This window comes from Thamnophis elegans, chromosome 1 (genome assembly GCF_009769535.1).
Source record: "Thamnophis elegans isolate rThaEle1 chromosome 1, rThaEle1.pri, whole genome shotgun sequence".
NCBI classification, from domain to species: Eukaryota; Metazoa; Chordata; class Lepidosauria; order Squamata; family Colubridae; genus Thamnophis; species Thamnophis elegans.
In genome coordinates this window covers 164,840,314-164,862,970 of record NC_045541.1, presented here as the reverse complement: position 1 = coordinate 164,862,970, position 22,657 = coordinate 164,840,314, and the positions used below count along the sequence as shown (strand labels likewise).

The 22,657-nt window shown below is 41.9% G+C and overlaps 1 protein-coding gene across 4 annotated transcripts; it reads left to right on the top strand.

The window, feature by feature from the left end:
- Nucleotides 1–1,115: 1,115 nt before the first annotated feature.
- Nucleotides 1,116–20,191, top strand: LOC116502869 (cytochrome b561). 4 transcript variants are annotated; one of them, XM_032208871.1, is made up of 6 exons: nt 1,116–1,307; nt 9,298–9,535; nt 11,118–11,216; nt 12,288–12,391; nt 16,226–16,383; nt 19,633–20,191. In XM_032208871.1, exons 2-6 carry the CDS (start codon nt 9,328–9,330, stop codon nt 19,826–19,828), a joined length of 765 nt encoding a protein of 254 aa, XP_032064762.1. In that variant the 5' UTR covers nt 1,116–1,307; nt 9,298–9,327; the 3' UTR covers nt 19,829–20,191. The 4 variants fall into 4 exon arrangements, with proteins under 4 accessions (XP_032064762.1, XP_032064744.1, XP_032064752.1 ...); XM_032208853.1 differs by having other exon boundaries at nt 1,116–1,312; XM_032208861.1 differs by lacking the exon at nt 1,116–1,307 and adding an exon at nt 2,031–2,124.
- The last annotated feature ends 2,466 nt before the right edge of the window (nt 20,192–22,657 follow it).

Sequence of the window (22,657 nt, the reverse complement as noted above, 5' to 3'; positions counted from 1 at the left end):
CCATCAGATGTCTTTTAGACATCACAACATCTGGATGTCCCAAAGGGTGGCCTTTCTAAAAAACAGCTATGTGCAGAAGAGAGGTTTGGTTTTAAGCATCCGGCTTGGAAACACCTCAATTCAAGTCCTGGCCGGGGGGGGGGGGGGGGGCCTGTCACACCACCAAAGACCCCTCCCGATGATTTGGGATCTGGTCTCTCTCAGCCCAACCCACCAAGTGCAATAGAAGTGTTTTCATGGAGATATCTTAGAAAAATCAATGCTAAAAAAAAAAAATCAACTTTGACTATCCTTTGAAAGAACAGATACTGAAGCTGAAGCTCAAATACTTTGACCACCAAATGCAAAAGGTACATGGAAAAGATCCTAACATTGGGAAATATTGAAGGCAAAAGGAGAAGGGATGGCTAGATATTCCCAAAGGTGCTTTTTTTTCAAAACTGGACTGGTGACTGGACTTCCTTTGTTTTTTTCTTGAAGATGTTTCTTGGATAAGAAGCAGAAAGCCTTTGAGCAAGGGGAAAAAAAACCCAGAAAACAAAAACAAACAAACAAATGAAGTCGCCTTTTGAAAAAATCATCCTTTGGGACAAAGTGACCTGGATGACTGAGAATCTCCAGAGATATGACTGGTTAGATATTGTCGGGGGGGGGGGGGGGGGCTGTTTAGGTAGACTCAGGGAGACTGTGGAAGATAGGAGTGCGGCTGGAGTTAGTATGGCCCATGGAGTCGCGAAGAGTCGGACCCGAGTTAGCGATTGCACAACAACCACCACCACTTTAGACAAGGCGCGGTATAAATGCATCAACAAATGTTGCGTCTGAAGAGCACCATCTTGTTCCCACGATCTTCCAAGGGGCAGCTGATTCTTAGTCGCTCTGATACTAAAGAACAAGCCAAGCCCCTTAGAAAGCTACACAACAACAACAATAACAACGACAACAACAGCAAAAGGATTGGAGAGTTGGGGCGGTCAGGCCACCCGGGGCGATCTTAGGGAGCCCAAACGCGCGAGTGTCCCGCGAGCCACTTGTTTCAGGCCGGAACCTCCCAATTGCGTCCGCCTCGCCTCGCCTCTCTCTCTCTCTCTCTCTCTCTCTCCTGCTGGCTCTCTCGCCCAGCACAGCGCGATTTACTGGGGTTTCTGTGGCAACGTGGCTCTTTTGTCCTCCTCTCCATCCGCAGGAAACGCAAGGTGGATCGGTCGGCTTTGGAGAAGACTATTGGGAATCGGAGGTGGGGGGGTGCTCAGCGGGCCGACAGGTGCAGCTGGCTGGCGGTCTGCGGGAGCTGAAGCCACTTCCAGGTGAGGTGAGTCCTCACGTGCTCGGCAGGTATAACTGGATGGGAGAGAGCCTCCTTCCCTTAACCCGCAAACCTCTTGGGGTCTTTCCAGCCTTCCTGGTCATTTAAAAACCACGCCCTCCTTGTTTGTTCTACCCTGCGGGGTTGTTGTGACAATCTAACCAGGGAGGCAGAAGGAAAAAAAAACCCTCTTGTGCATGTCAGCTTGAAAAGGGGGAGATAGAACCATCCTGAATAAAAGAAGGACTTCACAATTATGCCTTTCTTTTCTCAATGTGGTCGCTTCGCTGGCTTTCTTGTTCTCCATCTGTGCTGAGAAACAAGAAACAAGGTGGTTGTTTCCTTTATTTCAGCTCTGATTGGTAGTTAGCAGGGTGATCCGTGATGATTGACATGTTTGAGTCTAGCCCAGTCCAAGAGTGGAAAGGGTATAAGCCAGCAGTTCACAGAGATTTTCCTGAAAGTGAAGAAAAATCTTTTGTGTACAATTAAGGCTTGCCGATTATGAATCTGACATGCTAAGTTGAGCTGGGACTTAAAGTAAAAAACAAAACAAAAACAAAACACCATTGATTTTTATGTACTTGTTTGAGATGCCTTTCTCACCCACTTGCTTAGGAAAACTTAACCATAGACACCGCTACTAACAAGCTTAATAATAACATAAATAAGTTATACAACTTCTGAAAAACAAGCAAACCCTTTTTTTCTGAAAGGAGGCACAGGAACATCACGCACATTACAGCTGAGGTATCTGATCACAAGACAGCTGTGTTGCTGGCATATATAAAGTTGCAGAGCAACTTTTTAAAAACCAGGTAAGGAAACTCTGTTCAAATAGCAGTAAGTGAAACTTAAATTATCCTGTGGGCTTTCCCCTCCCTGATTGTGCTTGGCCTTTTACTCGATTTCTTTGTTATTTTGGAAAAAAGTATGTTCCTTTGTCCTTTACTCATTTCCTTCCTCCTAAGGGTGGATAAAAATTAAGTGCACTGTTAGCTAAAGGTGGAATTCTAAACTTTAGCGGCTGTGATCAGCTAACTGAGGCTGCCACGTTTTAAGAATGGAAGCCTTAACTTACCTGGACACGGTTCTCTCCTACAAAACCATTTGAAATGCTTGACTGAGTTCAGCATAAATTGCTGGCTGGGAGAAAGGACAAATATAAGATTCTGCTTGGAGACCAGAAGAAAGGAAATGGATGAGCAAGGAACAGAAACCTGTACACTTCTGGGTTGCCCAGTTCAGAAAAGGTTACAAGTTGCTGTCTGTCTGTCGTAGAGTTTAATGATCAATTTTGCTCCAGGTGCTCTTTCTGAAACTGGAGTGACAGGAGGGGCGATTAGTATGAGTCATCAGCACAGTGAAGGAAGAGGAAGGTTGTCTACAGAGTTCAATTCTGAATTGCTTGGGTAAAAGATATCTTCAGCTAGGCACTGAGGAGGTGTTTCCCTCCCCCTCACCTGGAATTGGAACTGAGATCGCGTAAAAAAGTAAGTGTTTTATAATCTGCATCCTATCTATGGGACTCAATTGAATAGTTTCTTTGGTGAGGAAAGACAATAGTAGTCCAGCAGCGTACGTAATTTCTGGTATAAAAGTTAAAGGAATTTGCAAAAGGAGGATGAATGAGAATGGATGTCTCGCCTGAGTTTAAAGGAAGTGATTAAAGATTCAAAATTTGAAACAACTGGTACCAAGTATCTCAATTTTGTTTGTTTTATTTCTGGCTTGTGAACAAGAAAGTCTAGTGCGCATTGTTGACACTTCACCTCCTAAAGTCTTCTTAATGTTTAAACATATTGCTTTTGAAAATGAAGGTGGGGCAAATGGAATAGAGACTTTTTTTTGCTTATTTTTCTTCCTGGCATATTGCAATGTTTATTTTTCCCCCCATTTGACGATAAAGATCAGGTTTAAAAGATCTGAGATGGCATGTAGAGTGGAAGCAATAAGAAATCAATCTTTTTAATGACTTTGGGAAACCTAGGAAATTAATCTGACCCTAGTCCTAATTTCCTTCTCAGTGCACCTTCTCTTGCCATTGCAATTCTCCATTCTTTTGCAAGATGTGAAATCAATGGCAAATAGGGACCGAGGTTCTTTCTATTCTTAATGAGCAAAATAGGAACCTTAAAAACCTCCTGTGACTGCAAAAGCATTGCCATGGCAATGAAAATGATGGCCAATGGCAATATAACCAGATAAAAAAAAACATGGATTTACCAGAAAGCTTCCTGCTACTATTTCTGCTTGCTTACCTTTGTTCTAAGGCTTCCAAAATTATTACAGGATTGCAACAACTCTTTGTGTTTAATATGAAGGAAACCAGTTGCCCATTTGAATCTTGCTGGCATACGTGTTAATAAAGATGAGGCTGAAGGTTGGTGCTTGAAATAACTCTTGAGATTATATTTTTAAAAGTATTCATCCTATCGATCCTTTAAAATAGCAAATTTCAGTGGGTCTTCTACCTTTGTCAATTTGGAGCAGTTATCTCTATTGTCTCATCTCTGAAAAAGGTCCTGAATAAAAGAATTTTTTTTTCATCTACTGCATTTCCCCCTCCTCTATACTGCTAATGGATAGAGAAGTAATGCACAGGAAGAAACCTGTTGATTCTTCTGTATCTAATTGATATAGTAGGGAATTGCAGTTTTAGAAAAATAAATGTGATATATTTTAAAAATAGACAAGAGCCAGAGAACCTTATTGAGGTGGACTTAGTCTGCAATGTTTTGGAATAATAATATATTATTAACTCTTCATCTACAACCCAGTACATCCTGCTCTGCTTGGTTTTGATTTTGTTGCTATTGATCATGTTGCAACTTGTAATATTAGTCTTTAGGGATGATTCTCTTGGTTTTTAAAACAAGATATCATCCTGTTCTTTTATTATCCAAGAAGATTACTGGCTATATTCCACTCCACTTTTAGTAGATCCCTTTAACTCAATGAGTAAGTGAAATACCTTTGCAACATATTGTGGTTTTCTACCCAGTATGGGATACCATTGGGATAATGATTCATATTACCTTCTGTTTTCTGTTGAAGTCTTTCTGTGTCTGCATATACATCTTTCCCATTTCTTGGTTAAATTTCCCGTCTGCACCGCTGCTATGGATATGTGATCTCCCCTGGACTTTCTATATTTGTCCGTATAATTCATTTTATTTTGTATTCTTTTAAATTAAAGTTTGTTATAAGATAACATACAAATAAAAACAAAAGTCAGGAAAGATAAAGAAGAAAGAAGAGAGCTGCAAAGAGGAAGAAAGGAAGGAAGGAATCAATTCCTTTTGTCCATATGATTTCATAACGCAATCCTAAGTGAAAAATGTGTTTTGCAATCATCAGAGAGGAATTTATTGGGCAGCCAAAGTACCACATTGTTTGTATCTTTTACCGTCCTGGTCACTCCCCATATTCACATATATAACAGGAGTTGGAAGAGACTTTGGAGATCTTCTAGCCAAACCCCTTCTCAAGCAGGAGACCCTGTATCTTTTACAGCAAATCCTTGTCCAATCTCTTCTGAAAAACCTCCAGCGTTGCAGCACCTACAACTTCTGGAGGCAAGTCGTTCCACTGACTGTTCTAAATCGTCAGGAAATTTCTTCTTAATTCTAGGTTGGTTCCTCCTCTGGGTTGAGCAGATTAAATAGGAAAGGGAAAGACGAGTGAGAAATCCAGGTTCTCTATATCAAGTAACGAGGAAGGTTATGTATTCGTTGTATGTTTGGACTAGTGTAGCCACCTCTTGAATAATATATTATTACCCATTTTTAAGCCATTCCTGGTGTCTTTCAAATAATGCGACCAAAAACTGGAAACAGACTTTATACATGTATTTAAAGTGTGTGTGTGTGTGTGGGGGGGGGGAATCTCATTGCCTTCCCCAATGAAAAAGGGGCTGATAAATCAGCTTTGTCTCTTACGGCATCACCATATTAATGCCAGATCTGTAGATGGGAAGCATGACAAGGCAAATTGCTCAAAAATGTCATTTTCCGGAAGGCCTTTTATTCTTTCAATTCTTGTTGATAGATGTGTGTAAGGAAAAACAATAGTTTTCCTCTCTCTGTCTTTTGCCTGTTGAATGTAACTGTTTTCCATAAAATTTAAACAGGATTTTTTTTCCTACTCTGCCTGGCCCTGACATTATTCACTTCCCAATGTAGCTACTCCTTTGCTCAACCTGCTTTTCTGTTGTTTATGCTTTACTACTATAATGAGGGAAGGGAGTACCGGCGGAGAAGGGAATAAGTGACCCATCTTTACATATCAGTCATGTAAAGTTATACATTGGATGTCTTAATTTACAGACAATTAAATCAATAAAGAAATGAGTAGGCATGATGAAGGCTGAGTTTGGTTAGACATAAAAGTTTGGCAGGTAGAAGAGCCCTATTGTGGCCAAAATCTGGCTGGCTCAAAGCAATCAAATCTCTTTAAAGATACAACATAAATGTATTAATATGCAGATGATAAATCAACATTCATTGGGCTCTTAGCAAGCATTGGCAACTTGCTGGGCAGCCCTGATCAAAAGTAGAACCTCAATTTGTATACCTCTGGGCTATTATATTTCAAAGAGAAGACAAAATTAGAACAGATCCAGTGTAAATTGCAGCATGATGTTGGATTGTTTTTGATAAACCCATCTGGATGACTTTCTAATTATTTATCCCTTCCTACTAGGTCAGCTTCCTAGCCACACTGTTTTGGAGACAGGCTCATTGAATATAAACAATTTGGTTTATTGGGTCACATGGTTCCTGACTGATTCTTCTTTTTTGTCATCACTGTGGGCCAATTTAGCTTGCTGTGAATGTTTTGTTAACTTTACAAGGGCATCTCATACCATTGGTAGTGACTGCAGCTCACATACGTGTTTTTCGCACTATAAGATGCACTGGTCCATAAGATGTATATTAGCTTTAGAGGAGGAAAACAAGAAAAAAAATCTGCTTCTGCCTCCCAGCAGCCATCCGGTATTCATCTGGCTAGCATCCTTGCAGCAAACAGCAAACAGCTTCAGCACGTTATCGCAGCCCCAGCATGTGGCTCGTCAGGGCTCTGCACCCACCATCGGTCAACTGAGCTGAGCTGTTGCCACCACTGGGGAATGCTGGAGCCTCCACTGCTGAGCAGCTGATTGTCGGTTGGATCGGCCTCCTGGAATACCACCTGTTTTAGATGATGGGGATTGCCACTGCCACCTATTGCAACTGCCTATCACCGCCGCCGCTTGCTACTTGCCATCGCTGCTTGCCACTGATCACCGCCCCTTGCCGCCATCACCAACTGCTGCTGCCGCTATTTGTGGCGAACGGCAGTGGTGATCCCTACTGCCTAGAACAGCTGATTGGTGGTATTCTGAGAGACTGATCTAACCGCCAATCAGCTGCTTCATTGTTCCCTGGCGGTAGCGAACAGTGGCAGTGATAGGCAGCTGCGATAGGTGGCAGCGGCAATCCCCATCATCTATAATACGCGGTATTCTAAGAGGCCGATCCAACCGACAATCAGCTGCTCAGCAGTGACCAACCCCCTCCCACCATCACAGTATTCACTCTAAGATGCACAGACATTTCCACCCACTTTTTTGGGGGGGAAAAACTTATGCGAAAAATACAGTATATAGGGCATCTTACAATCTTATTCCCCATTTCTTTTCTCCCCCCTTCACATGTACAAAATGATGGAAGGGCTTGGAGTGAGTGAGTGAGTGAGGAAGGAAGGAAGAACGGAGACTGAATATGAGAGCAACCTCCACAGAGAGAAAAGGAGATAGCCACAAGCATTTTTAGCATTTTAGGTTTTAGTAAATGTATTATGTTTCATAATAATGCCTGGACATCTTATACTTGCAGATCTACCCCCCCAGGGTAAAAAAATTGTTGCCTAATCTTACTCATGCTTTTATGAGATTAACAGCCCACCTTTTATTCAAGAGTTCAAAGCAGAATGCATCATTTCTTCTTCTTCTTCTTTTCCATGCAATAGCAGTTCTGTGATGTTGGTTGAGCTACAAGTGACTAGCTTAGAACCAACCAATGATATTTCCTGGCTGATGGTAGACTTAAACCCGAATCTTCCTGTTCCTGATCCAGCATTTTCACCATTGCACATTTTGTGAGATCGTGGTGAAGAAGGCCAGTCCCCTCAATTTGGGTACTAATGAATTGGATTCAGTAATGTCACTGTTTTTCCAGGTTTGAATCTTTACATCTTTTTTCACTTTCACCCTGAAGGTTATGTTGCACAGCACGGAGCTGGCATTTGCCAGAAACAGAAACAAGACTAAGCCAATTATCTTAATCTAGTTAGGTATTTTAATTCAATAAAACCTCTGTCTCTGACTAGAAATTGTGTGGTTTACTGATAAAGATCTTTTAGTATCAGTCCTTCTTTCATGCACTGTTTCTTTCCAAATATATTTTTCTCCCCACCTTCAATAAGTGGGCCGCTGTTTCTGGCTATCAGTTTTCCTGAAAAAACAAACAAACCACAATACTGTATTCCATGCACTTCCATCTTAAACCTCTAGACTAGAGGTATCAAACTCAAGTCCTCTGGCCCGCATTCAGCCTGCGGGGTGCTTAGATATGGACCACAGGCCACTTGGGAAACAGTGAAGGACCGGTTCACGGTGTTTCTGTTAGCGAAAATTGAGTTTGGGAGGGTCGCGCGTGGCCTCCCTCCCTGGCCTCCGTTTTGAAATACAAAACATAACAACAACTGTATCATCTGCTGCACCACTTTAACACCACAAGCATTGACAACATCAGTCAATTGATAAAAGCAGCTTTACTTTGAACAGTTTACATCTTGCGATAACCTTTAATAATATTCAATAACATCTGCCTGTCCCAGGTTCTTGGGAACGCCTCGGTAGGTGGACAGAAATGCCAAATGTAGCCTAAAAATCTGGCTGACTGTGTTACCAACCATACTACTTTATTAAACTTGTATGGGTAGTCCTTGACTTACAACAGTTCATTTAATGACCGTTTGAAGTTAGAACGGCACTGAAACAAGTGGCTTATTTTTTTTCACACTTATGACCACTGCAGCATCCCATGAGCATGTGGTCAAAATTCAGATGCTTTTGGCAATTGACTCATATCTATGATGGTTGCAGTGTCACGGGGTAACACGATCACATTTTGCGATCTTCCGAGAGTCAAATGGGGAAGCCAGATTCTTAACTAAGGTGTTAACTAGATAACTAAAATTTTAATGGTGAACTAAGGACTTTCAACAGAAGCTATTTTTAAGAAAACCTGAAGAACATAACATTAACATTATAGTGTCTGAAATATGTGTCCTAGGAAAATATTGTTTTATAAATTTTATAAAGAGCAGCTTTCAGCCTGATGTTGGAGGACTAAATGCATGCCAAGCTATTGTTTTGTTACCCTTTTCATGTATTTCTTCTAACTCCTTATCTGATTACTATCCAGCAAACAGCTGACCCTGAGAGAGACTGCAGAGGGCTAAAGTACTCCTGTCCACTGTTTGCCTTCAGCTTGAAGCTATTCGAGTGGTTTGTTTAACAACTGTGTTACTAACTTAACCCTTGCAATGATTCACTTAACCACTGTGGCAAGAAAAGTCGTAAAATGGGGCGAAATTCACTTATGTTTCACTCAACAACAGAAATTTTGGGCTCAATTACGATTGTTAGTTGAGAACTACCTGTGTATATACCACCTAACTCTCAGTAACTCTGGTTGGCTCAAACAAACAAATTACAGTACAGACAATAAAAGATAAAGGTAAAAGGTGATGTGAAGAAGGAAGGGATCTTATTCACCCTTGCCAAAGGTCTCAGTGATATAGGGGTAACAGCTGCTCAGTGTTCTTTCCCCCATTTGGCCTCCTAATCCAGGAAAGGGAAGAAAAATCCGTAATGGGACAAGATGGAGAAAAAATATATTTGGGTGTTGATTTTCTTCCCTCTCTCTTTCCAAATTTGGCAGCTCAAGAGTCATTTGGGAAAACGCCCAAAGATGGATGAGACTCCTGCCAGGCCTGCAAGCCCTATTGGACTGACCTATGTCGTGGCCGCCTCACAGATCTTGGGTCTTGCTGTCATCACGGTGATGGCAGCCTGGATCGGACAGTATCGAGGTGGCGTTGCCTGGGACAGCTCTCAACTACTGTTTAACGTCCACCCCCTGTGCATGGTCATCGGCATGGTGTTTCTTCAAGGAGATGGTAAGAATTTTGAAAGAAATGTGGGGTCTGCTTTGACAGGAAGCTATCGCATGCAAGGCATGGGGATGAGGCTTGTCATCCAAGGGAAGAGACACAATTAGGTGTGGCTGGAGTCCTAATTTGGAATGGGGGTAAACTGGCTGAGACCTTTTGGCTTCTCCCACAAATGAGAAGGGCTCAGAGAGGTTCAGGAGGTTTCCCCTCCTTCCAGCTGCATCTCCCCTCCTTCCAGTTGGGGACACCCCCCCCCCAAGTTATGATTTGGCTTAGCAGCCAGTTATAACTTTTGACAGCTTGGTATATACAGTATTTCAAAATTTTACCTAGTTGTTTCTGTGTGAATGTGTGTGTGTGTGTGTGTGTGGTTTGCTGCCAGTTTTACTACCGGTTCTCAACCCACGTGCAATACACACACGTGTGAGCAAAGCGAGTACACGCACCAGACGTGTTGCGTGCGCATGAGCTGTTCAATGTAAATTGTTCTGTGAATCAAAGAATATTGTTCTTTGTGCATGCACAGCACAATTTACAGTGAACTGCACATGCAGGGAACTGGTTCGGGGGTGTGGCAGGCCTGGGTCACTGCCAGTTCTGCGACCCAGGCCTGAATTCCATTACTGGTTCGGCCGAACCGGGCCAAATCGGGAGCAACCCACCTTTGGTGTGTGTGTGTGTGTGTGTGTGTGTGTGTACGTTTTAGAGAATCAGTTACTATAGAGCACATCCTAAAAGGAGCTGAACCCAGAACCCCGATCAGATGGGGGGAAAAGTTCCTTGCAAATCATTTGCCATTTTGAAAAGAAAATTATGCTTGCCCATATTTGGACAGGCGGTAGAGCATCAGGTGCCTTGTGTCCCATTTATAGCATTGCTAAGAATCCTTTCACTTGCCTACTTGACATAGAGCTTCTAATGATTCAGGAGCAAGCAAGGGACAAAGACATTGGGAAACTGCCAGGAACATTTTGGTCATTGTTGATGCTCGTGGGATAAGCAGACTTTTTTCTGCTCTTCGTGCACTCCAGTGTCGATTGTTTAATCTGTGGAAAGGGAGCAAGAGGAAGGCATTGCCTTCGCAATGGAAGGCAAGAGAAAGAGCGTTAGCAGTTGGAGCACAGAGACCCTCAATCTGCATGCGCAGAAAAATAATGCACCTGTCTTCAGTCTTTGGAGTCCCCGGTATGCTTCCTCTGGTGATCTCCTGCTGCGTTTACACCCCTCCTTCCCGTTGCCATTGACAACCATGATCCATCTTTTCTCAAATCAGTCAGGTAGCCTGTAGAATGGGAGCTGCGTAGCTACCGCTGCCTTAAGTTCCCCCTTGGCTGCATATATTTATTTAAAATATTCAAATCTCACGCTTCTAATTTGTGCCCATGAAACTGATATGCATAAAGACATAAAACAAATAATAAAACCCCTGAAGCAGCTCAAATTATAGCCATCTGAAAGTCCTTGGATCAGTTGAAATGCTTTTGCTTAATAACCCAAAGGCTGCAATCAATTCGGGCAAGAAAGTGAGGAAGCGAGGGAAACTGATCAGATACCCACCTCATTACTATTTCCTCTTCTTATCCACCAGCCCTTCTGGTTTACCGTGTCTTCAGGAATGAGAGCAAGAAATCCACGAAGATCCTCCACGGGCTGATCCATTTCTTTGCACTTATCATTGCGTTGGTTGGTAAGGCACAATGAACCTGGCTGGGAGCCTTCTGTCACACTTTCTAAGCTGGTCATCACTGATGTTCCTATTGATCTTAGGCTCACAGATTACTCGAGAGCTTCTATCTCAGTGTTATTCTTTAGTAAGCCATAGATGCAACATTTTCTGCCTCTCCTGAAGAATAAACCATTGGGCAGCATTTCTTTACCTATCTAAAGTGTATTTATACTGGAATGGTTGGGGTGGGGTGGAGCAAAGTGTGACTATGCCTGCCTGCCATTTTCCTCTCACAACAATGCCACTGATGGCTTGTTTTCAGCTTGCACTGATATTTTAGTATGTAGTGTATCCTCCATTCTTATATTGTTAAAAACGGGGAAAGAAAGAGGTCTCTTTTGCCACTTTTGCCTGGGAATTTAAAAAAAGCTAATGGGAATTTATTTAATATTATTACCAAGGGAAACGGAGGGACAGATATATGCATATTTGCTAGGAGTTGAATTTGACTTGATGGAAACTCTGCTAACAGGGGACGGATAACCATGTCACTACAAAGGGTCCCTGCTAAAAATTCCTTCAAGTTGATCATTACTGAGTTCAGCCTTCTGCTCAGTGCAGAAATCCAAATAACAGCCTTTGGGATAGATGATTGTCCAGCCAGTTGTACATATCCAATGAAGAAATGCCTAGATCTTTTAGGCAACAATCAAATTGCTCTTTCTATTAGAATTTTTCTCTTCCCACTTGGTTGGAAGAGGTCCTCCTGTGCAACTCAAACCCATCCTTTAGTCTTTATTTAAAGGCTGCAATGAAAATCCCTCTCCTATCCCTGGCCCCCAGTTACTGTAGGTTGGGGAAAGATGTCCTCCATTGTCACCAAAAGACGAAAGGGATTTTGGAACATGTTTTCTGGCTTGGAAAGATTTGGAATGCCAAGGGCCATTTTTGTCGCCGCAGATAAGGGTGGGCCTGCTATTCTTCTATTTCCCAACTATTCCTAGAGTAGTATCAACATTATGGAGCAGATAGTGGTATGTTAGAAGAGAATGGGAGTTTTCTAAGGAATTTGCCTGCCCTCTTTCCCTTTAGGTCTGATTGCTGTTTTCCAGCACCACAAGAATCAAGGTTTTCCAGATATGTACAGCCTGCACAGCTGGTGTGGCATCATTGCATTTGGCTTCTACTTAGCACAGGTGAGGTGGGCTAATTGCACATGGTTGTCAGATGCTACTTCATTTAATAATCAGGAAAGAAACCACTCAACTCCATTTGCTTGAAACTAAGTGTACTTTTACTAATTATAAACAAATAGTAGCGAAGCAAAGCTGAATCTGGTTAATTAGGCGCGAAAGCAAAGAATATCATGTATAGTTCAATCCCCTCCCCTTGGTACCCCAGTCCATAGTCCAATTATAATTCACCCAACTGTCAGGTGGGAGATATCTTCAAAAAACATCACCAGGATGGAATGCTGGACAGTTAACCTTGGCGGGAAACTCCCTTCCTCCGCACGTGCAATGAGATGGTCAGGCTAGCATCTAGAATCTTCCGCCAGCACATAATGATTCCCTTCCCAAATACCATGCCCCCCCCCTCCCTGTTTCAATGGCAGCCAAAGCAGCAGCAAAGCAGAGGCTGACAATGGTGAGCTTGTGGAACAAGCATGCTTGGAGTTACCTAAATGCCTTTTAGAACATCCTTCTGCCCTAGGGAGTATCTGCTTAATGAAAAGCTTGAAGGCAGGGAAGTAGACTAGCTGGTCTGAGGGTCCTCTCCTCTTTTAGATTTTTATTTGAAATCTGGACCATAGAAGGAAGTTGCATTGAGGAGGTGAAGCATCAAATAGGGGGCTTTGAAATGAACTTCTCTTGGTGTACCTTCAGGTATAAATATTTAAGTCAATATATTTTGCCCGAAGGGACTTCCATGCTATCAAATAGCTTTAGTAAGCCTAGATCCTCAGGAAAGAATGGTAAGAGCAAATTTCATACCTTGCACTATAACAGCGATGGTGAACCTTTTTTTACTCCTGTGCCATAAGGGAGGGGGAGCGCAGGGGGGGGTCATGCATGGGCGTGCTGCACACATAATGCAATGCGCTCCCCCAGTGCGCATGCACTCATGAGAGGTGCTCCCCCCATTTTCCATGCTTTTTTTCGCCCTCCCCAGGCTCCAGAGGCTTTATAGGAGCCTGGAGAGGGCGAAAACAGCCTCCCCCACCCCCCGGATGCCCTCCGGAGGCTTCAGGGACCTTCAGGAGGCTTCCTTGAAGCCTCCAAAGGGCAAAAAACGACCCTACGAGCAAACTGGAAGTCACTTCCAGTTTGCTCGTAGAGAGGGTTTAAACTCACCCTACGAGCAAACTGGAAGTGACTTCCGGTTTGTTCGTAGGGTCCTTTTTAGTCCTCCGGAGGCTTTAGGGAAGCCTCCCGAAGGTCCCTGAAGCCTCCGGACGGCTTAAACCGAGCCTATGAGCAAACCGGAAGTCCATTCCCGAACTTCCTGTTTGCCCATAGGGCCGTTTTTTTGCACTCCGGAGGCAGTAGCTTGACCACTTGTCACAAATGAGCTCCTATAGGAGTCTCATGTGGAAGCAGTGCTTTTTAATCTAAATCAGGGGTGTCAAACTGGATTTCTTTGAGGACCAGATCAGCATTGTAGTTCTCCATGGGCTGGCTGGGGTGTGGGGGGGAAGAAGACAGGAAAGTTGCCTCCAGTAGCACCCTGCTGGCCAAAGGGGGTCTGCATAGACCATGCCCCTTCCCATTTTCGGGCTGGACGGCCTCCTGCAACACTTGCTGGCCAAAATGGGGGATGTGCACCCCGCACCCTATTTTGGCCAGCAAAATTTTGCAGGAGCCATCAAGACCCAAAAATGGGGCAAGGGGGGGTTGTGTGTTCCCCCACCCCATTTTGGCTGCCAGAGGCACTGTGGGTCGGTCCTTTGCTATTTCTAGGCTGGCCTTGTGAGCCAGGTTTAAGCACCCCCATGACCGGCCCCAGCCCTGGAGCCTTGAATTTGACACCCCTGATCTAAATGTAGTGAGCAGTATAGTGACCAAGTGTGAACATGTTACTAAATTATTAAGGATGGTAAAAAGATAGTAAAGTAAGCTTGGAAACACCCTTTCCAAAATTTAAGAATAGGCCATTCAATGCCAAGTGTTAAGAGTAAATGAAAGTAAAATATTGTGTGTTGAAGCAAAAAAAAATCTCATTCCATGTATGCAGACTTGAGTTATAATGTCGTTTATAGTAGTGCAAGATACAGAATTTGCTCCATATATTCATCTCTGAGGTCCTGTTCTTTCTGACATCATTTAAATTTTTTGATTCAGCTTCTAAGAAGAACTTGGAGGAAAGAAAAGAGAGAATATATTGACCTACTTCTAATAGCCCTGCATTCTTTGTTTTCCCCCAAAGCGAAAGAAATTGCCAATCAGTAAATGATATTGATTTGCAGAGAGATCATGTTAGGAGTTTCCTTTGATGGAAAACCCAAGTAAACCTTTTGCCCTGGCTAAACAGCTCTGCAATCGTCTTCTTGCAAAATATTTTGGGGCCTATATACTAGCAATTTTTAACACACTGCCTTGCTGGAAGAAAGATACCAGTGTTGTCACTTTAACAAAGAGGCTTAGTCCCTGCTGTCTGGGCCATGTGCTCTTATACCACCAATTGTAGGATGAAATTGTCCCCTCTATTTAATTCCACTTGGAAATAAATTCTCCAGCAGACTAGACAAATTGTATATTTCATTTCTTCTTGCAGTCCATAATGACAATGCCATCTTTAAACTTTAAATTTTCTTTCGGATCTGGTACTGCTAGGAAACACAAACAGTGAAGCATGACACGGATCAGATGGATTAGGAGCAATATAATTTGGCAATTTTATCTAGGTTCTTATTCTATGTTCTATGTTGACTGAACATATTTTTCTTTCACATCATTTCAAAGGACATTTTCCCCTTTTTGACTTGGTCTTAAATAGTGTTAACAGTTGGGTGCTTATATTTTATAGCTAGCTTTTTTTCCTAATTAAATCTGCTTTTTAAATGCATTTCCATTTGAGTTCTAAAAGCTTGATTACAAGGCTGTATATTATTCCATAACAACGTTGTTTTGAAGCTCTAATAAGTTAGAGTGGTGACTTCAATGATTTCTAAAGAAGGTTAGACTGATACAAACATAATACAGCATTGGCTGGTTTCTACTAATTCCATTGAAGGGTCAATAAGTATAATCTTTATTGTCATTGTACTTAAATACAATGAAATTGGTTAATAAATTGGTCATTAACAAAACAGAAGAATATAGGAGAAGCTATTGCCGTTGTGTCTTATTTGTGACCTTCCCCAGAACATGGGAAAAATGGCAGGATGGACTACAGGTAGACTTACAACCTTTTGTCTAGTGACCATCCAAAGTCACAATGGCACTGAAAAAAGTGACATGATCATTTTTCACACTTACAACCGTGGCAGTATCCCCATTGTCACGTGATCAACATTTGGATGCTTGGCAACTGTTCATACTTATGATAGTTGCAGTGTCCTGGAATCATGTGATCTACTTTTATGACCTTTTTATGAGCAAAATCAATGGGATTCACTTACCAACCAGTTGTTACTATCTTAACAACTGCAGTGATTCTCGTAACAACTGTGGCAAGAAAGGTGGTAAAATGGGGTGAAATTCACTTAGTAACTGTCTCGCTTAAAACAAGAGAAATTTTGGGCTCAATTGTGGTCATAAGTCAAGGACTAGCCTTAGTTAAGATCTGATCCAATCCATGGTTACTTTTAAGTTTTTACAGAAAGAGATTTTTCAAATTGTAGGGTAATATGGACCTCTAAATTGAAATTAACAGGGCTTGCCATCATTAGGGTTTTATTTTGTGGTTGGTGATATTTCTGATACTTTAGTCAAGCTCTAGAGAAAGTAAGCCTAAGTTCAGTGGAAGAGCTGAACTGCTATATGTGCAGCATTGGTAATATTTGAATTCTGCTTTGTTTCCTTCCTCAGTGGCTGTTTGGATTTTACATCTTCCTCTTCCCTGGAGCATCGTTCTCAGTCCGCAGTAGATATAAACCACAGCATGTTTTTCTGGGAGCCTTCCTCCTCATCCTTTCCATTGCAACTGCTCTGTTGGGTATTCTGGAACAGCTACTCTTCAAAATAAAGCAAGTTATGCTTTTGTTAATGTATGCCCACACAGTGTTTACGTTTGGATCAGTTTTTTTTTAAATTAATATTATTTTTATCTTTCCTTTATTATTTTTATAAATAGCAATACCAGTAGAAGAAGAAAAGGGAGAAAATTTGACAGAAGTAATGAGAGAAATTTTGGCAGAAGCATTGGTGATAACCATAGGGAAGTTGATCAAAGGAACAGATGGAGGGTTTCGAGGTTTTACAAGATATGTAACGAGCAACAAGTTGCTAAAAGAAGTCCATATAATAGCAGTTAGCAATAGCAGTTAGACTTATATACCGCTTCATAGGGCTTTCAGGCCTCTCTAAGCGGTTTACAGAGTCAGCATATTGCCCCCAACAATCCGGGTCCTCATTTTACCCACCTTGGAAGGTTGGAAGGCTGAGTCAACCTTGAGCCAGTGAGATTTGAACAGCCGAACTGCAGAACTGCAGTCAGCTGAAGTAGCCTGCAGTGCTGCACTCTAACCACTGCGCCACCTCGGCTCATAAATAACTCAAAAGGTAACGAACATATATAATACTCAATGGTGGGATGCTGCCGGTTTAACAACCGGTTCAGTGAGTGTGCGCTTTGTGTGCGCATGTGCCTAAAGCACTTGTGTGCAGCGCTGAAAATGGAGCATTTAGAAGCTCAGCTGCTTACCTTCCAAGTCAGCAACAATAAGTAGAACAGTGAGGGGGAGGGAAAATCAGCTGTGCCGCGCGATTGAATGAGATAGAAAGCAGGAAATAAAGGACAGGATAGAGTGGAGGCGGGTGGGCAGGGCCAACTGATTGTCGGAGCTACCGGTTCACCCAAACCGGTCCGAACCGACTAAATACTACCTCTGATAATACTCCTTCCTCCTATTTGCATTTTGAACACAATAACAACTCTGTGAAATGGAGAGCGTTGACTAGGAGAAAGGGAGTGGCCCGAGGTCGCTTAGTTTGTTTTCATACCTCAGTCAGGACTAGAACTCATACTCTCCTGGTTCCTAGGCTGATGCTTTAACCATTAGGCTAAACTGGCTCAACCACTTGCCTTAACTACTTGACCAAACTAGACCAAATTGGTTTGATGATTGTTGGGTCTTCTTTACTCAGCTTACTCAGCTTTCTGGGTTGAGAGCAGGCTGAGATATTAGGCGGAGAGCAAAAATGTGAAATATTAATAGTTACTTATGGCTGATATAAGCTGCCTTGTATAATTCAGATTTATGGAAAATAAACAATCTAAACATTCTAGAAAATAATGATGTTTCAGTTTGTCCAGTTCCTGATGCTCATTTATATTATGAATAGAATTGTAGACTACTGATGAATTGTCCGCAGTTTCTGAAGGCAAGCTATTCCGCTGGTTAATTGTACTCACTATTAGGAAATTTCTCTTTATTTCCAGGTTGCTTCTCTCTCATTGTTTCTTGTCCTGCCCTCTGGTGCTTTGGAGAATAATTTGACCCCCTCTTCTTTGTGGCAGCCCCTCAAATATTGGAATACTGCCATCATGTAACCCCTTATTTTCTCTAGACTAGCCAAACCCAAATCTTGCAACTGTTCTTCATATATTTTAGTCTCCAGGTCTTTGATCATCTTAGTTGCTCTTCTCTGAACTTTTCCCAAATTCTTAATGATATTTCCCCCAAATATTCTTCCCTGTCTGAAATCATTAACTGAGGTTTTGCACGTTTAGCTAATGAAGTTGGAGCCAAAAACTCAGCAAGTTAACAGATCTATTAACCATCTCATAATGTTATGTGAACGAGTAGACTCTACCTAGGGACACGGTGGCTCAGTGGCTAAGACGCTGAGCTTGTTGATCAGAAAGGTCGGCAGTTTGGCCATTCAAATCCCTAGAGCTACGTAACGGAGTGAGCTCCCATTACTTGTCCCAGCTTCTGCCAACCTAGCAGTTCGAAAGCATATAAAAATGCAAGTAGAAATGTAGAAGCCATCTTTGTTGGGAAGGTAACAGCGTTCCGTGAGCGTCTTGTCATGCCGGCCACATGAACACGGAGACGTCTTTGGACAGAGCTGTCTCTTCGGCTTTGAAATGGAGATGAGCCCCTCTCCCTAGAATCAGGAATGACTAGCACACATGTGTGAGGGGAACCTTTACCTTTACCTTTAAGACTCTACCTGGGTGAGAATATTTGTGATCTGTTCTCAGCATTTTTTTGCAAATATTTTACATGGTGATTGTCCTTCATCCTGATGTAAACTATGCTTTTTTTGTCTAAGTGGGTTATCTCTTTCTATACAATTGTTGAACTTCCAAACATCTTTTTCTGCGATAGTACCGAGGCCTGAGAATTGCTAAATGCGTGCTATTGTTTTAGTCTTTACTTGCTTAATTTTTACTTCCTGATTATCTTGGATTCTTCAGGTCTCTTGAACTACAATATGGTTGGACTACTATTTCCAACTAGCCAAGTGCCATGTTGCCTGGGAATTATTATGCAGTCCAGTACACCTGGAGCACATCTGGTGGGAAATGCTATTGCCGGTCTCTTTTGATGATGTTTTCTTGATTTATGGCACTACATTTGATCAAATACTTGTATCAGAGATACAGAAATGATGATTATTTGTATCAAAATAGTGATTTTTTTGGTCCTGACATTTCCTTTACCTGGCTCCATTTCTTCCCTGATTCTTCTTCCTTACACAGAGTTTCTACCCTTAAGAGTCAGAATTGATTATGTTTGGAGCTGTTTTATAAGCATTGTAAAATGAATGAATGGATGAAAGAATGGCTGGGTGAACTGTAAAGTGAATAGCAATAGCAATAGCAGTTAGACTTATATACCGCTTCATAGGGCTTTCAGCCCTCTCTAAGCGGTTTACAGAGTCAGCATATTGCCCCCACAATCTGGGTCCTCATTTCACCCACCTCGGAAGGATGGAAGGCTGAGTCAACCTTGAGCCGGTGAGATTTGAACCGCCAAACTGCAGATAGTAGTCAGCTGAAGTGGCCTGCAGTACTGCACTCTAACCACTGCACCACCTCAACATATAAATTCTTGCTTCAAAAATTGTGAACCTTTTTGACTTTTCAATATTTCTGCATAAATATGACCCAGAATTTAATCTGTTCTCCATACAAGTTGTACAACTAGATAAAAAGAACCCAACTGAACAAATGAGTCAAGGAAAATAACTCTTGTTCATTGATTTATTGAGGAAAATGAGTGGAAGTATGGAAAAACCTTAATATTGTCCCTCTGCTTTTGCAGGGATACCTACAACCTCTTTGTCTCTGAAGGAATCCTTGCCAACACCTTGGGCCTCCTAATAATAGCTTTTGGGGCAGTTGTGGGTTACATCTTAACCCGGGAAGAATGGCGGAGACCCCCGTTGGCTGAGGAGCTGGCATTGTCCATGGATTTCAAAAACCTCACTGAAGAAGGAAGTCCAACAAGTACACACTGAGGCTTGCTGTGCCATCTGCATTGAGGAGCTGTGTTTCTATGTGGTATCTGACCTGTCGCGTAGCATCATGCAATTGCCACTGTTACACATATGTAAGCAGTCCTTTTGTTTCATGACTCCCATTGCACCATGTTTCATATGTTCATACTGTTTTCTTCAAAGGCTACTGTAAATGTAGCACAGTGAAAAGGATTTGTGGCCCCTGAACTGTGTCAGTCATTTGTGCAAGTGGAGATTATTTGTCATGTGCCCTGTTGAATAAAAGCATGACAAGAATTCCCATGTATTATTAGGCCATAGGATTAAATCAAGAACGGGCAATTTTGGGAGGACAGAGATTGAACTTTTGAGGTATCAAAGCCACAGTAAAAAAGGAGGTGAGACTGGGATTTTGGTGACTTCATTTTATGTATCCTGGTTTGTATGTATATTTAATTTGGGGGAATATGATAAACCTATCAATCATCTTGCACACATTTTGTTTTCCTTCCTGCTGATAATCATCAGAAATCAAATATCTTTATTGCAGTCTTTGACGAGCATTTAATAGGACAAAATAGCACCTCTCTTTTCTTTGGCAATTTGCTGCTAAATTTCAGTAGTAATTTTGAGGGCTTCTGAAAAGTGCAAGAAATTCAGAAGGTGCTTATGGACCAGGAGCCACCGGCTCATGTATTAGTTGCTGTTATAGGATTGTTGGCAACCTCAATTGGATCAGATGTTAGGAAGATAACAGCTTCTGAAATTGTAACATTGATAGTTCAATAGCAAATACAATTTCAAATGAAGATTGATCATTCAGTGTCATAAGTATCTATATAGTTTTTTCCACATGTTTCCATGAAGAAATTAACCTCAGTAGGGGATAGGATAGAAAACAGAAGTGTCTCTTTTGCAATTCAACATCCATTTTTCTTCTGCCAGCAGATATTTAATTGAAATGCCTGTTCTTTCTGTCATCATTGCCTTGAGAACTATCAGATTTGACTTTGTTGACTTCTGCACTTACTGTTAAATAATCTCTCTGCAATGTGTGTGGACAAAAAGCCTTTCATTTGATATATATAAAAAGGTAGTAGATTTGGGATTCTTTTAGGAAAGGAATACCAATTCAATTAATTCCCCTAAAACTGAGTTTATACATGATCATAAACTAACTTTTCCCATATTGGCTGAGAATTTTGGGAAAGAGATTTTAAAGATAGCAGAGAGAAAACTTTTTCGGTGTAGCTGTCTTTCTTCTCTGCCTTTTCTAAATGATGAAAAGTTTTGAAAAACCAGAAGGATTGTTCAAGAAATATTGGAGGCCTCCACTTTCTTTCTGGGCAATTATGGAGATATTCAGTCCATCCATGGTAAAAAGAAAAAAGATATTTACCTCAAATATTTTTCATAATGTAGCTAGAAGAATACTTAGCTAACAAGGATGAAGGCACTTCACAAATGCCAAGTGTTATTTGGGAATTACGCATTTTATCAAGTACTCATTGATTTTTCTTAACAAGGCAGATTCCAAATGTTTAACAGAGTCAAAGGGGAGAGTGATCTACTTCTTTAAGCAACGACTTTTACTTAACAATGTATTGCCTCGAAACAACTTTCTCTTATTCTGGAATTGTTTTGCTTGTGTTTGACACGTAAGCTGGATTCCAATAAATATTTGCAGCAAAAAAGAACAAAAACCCTGACTCTTGTTTGTATTTTACATGACTCAACCAAGTGGTTTAGTCTTCTTTTGTGTTTTCAAAATTCTCCAACCACACCCAAACCTGGTGCACAAGTCATACTAAAAATGTGACATTTCCCAACAATCTCCTTACTGTCTCCTGAAACGCCACAGCCCTTCTCACGGGTGTGTGGCTGGCCTCACTAAAGACTATAGCTGAATGTTGTGAGTTAGAAAAAGCCTCTTTTTCTGACAACAGCTCCCAAGGGTGGCCAGAGGTATTGTAGAGATACAAAATCAAAAAGCACCACAAGGAGGCAGCAAAAGCTGTTCAGAAGTTCATCCTGAGCAGAATGTGAAATCTTTCCAGAGACTCTTCAGTAATTTCTGCCTAGTAGGAGGAGGAAAGAAAGAGCAGAATTCTGGGCAGGATACAGGGCTCATCTTAGGATACACAAAGCATTTCCTTCCTGAGCAGCTACCTACATCTAAATGCAAATTAGGGTCACAACCTCAAATAGAGGATAGAGCAAAACAGCAATGCTGCAAAGGCCCCCTTCCTCAAGAAAAAATTATTCTTCTTTTTACACTTGGTTGGAGGAAATGTCCTTCTGGGTTCAGTTCCAAGTGGGGAAAAAGACACTGGAAACATGGAGGCTGTTTGGAAAGATGATTTTAGTGGTGGACAGGATCACATGCCTTGAAGACGTTGGGTGAATGAAAAAAAAAAAGTAAGAGATGCTGAGAGTGCCTGAGTTTTATACCCTCTCTGGGCTTTTGAATTTGAGCTTGTATTCTGATTGGTTGTCAGACTCTCATGGGGCCATGCAGGGACAACTCTGTAGGCCAGTGATGGCGAACCTTTTAGACACTGAGTGCCTAAACTGCACGTGCACATGCCCAAACTTAAAGATGTGCGCACAGACCTGAATATGCACATGGATACGCACACGCACATGCACAGACAGCAGAAACCTGAAGACCAGCTGGCTGGTGGGAGGCAGGGCATCCCAACACTGGCAGCGCAGCAAGAGGTAAGATCTTTTTCTTTCGTGAGCTTCTGTTCTGTCGTTTGCAGGGAAACAGAAGCTCACCAAAGAAACACCATGGAGATCTGATTTGGGGCGGCAGCGTGCGTGCCAGCAGAGAGGGCTCTGCGTGCC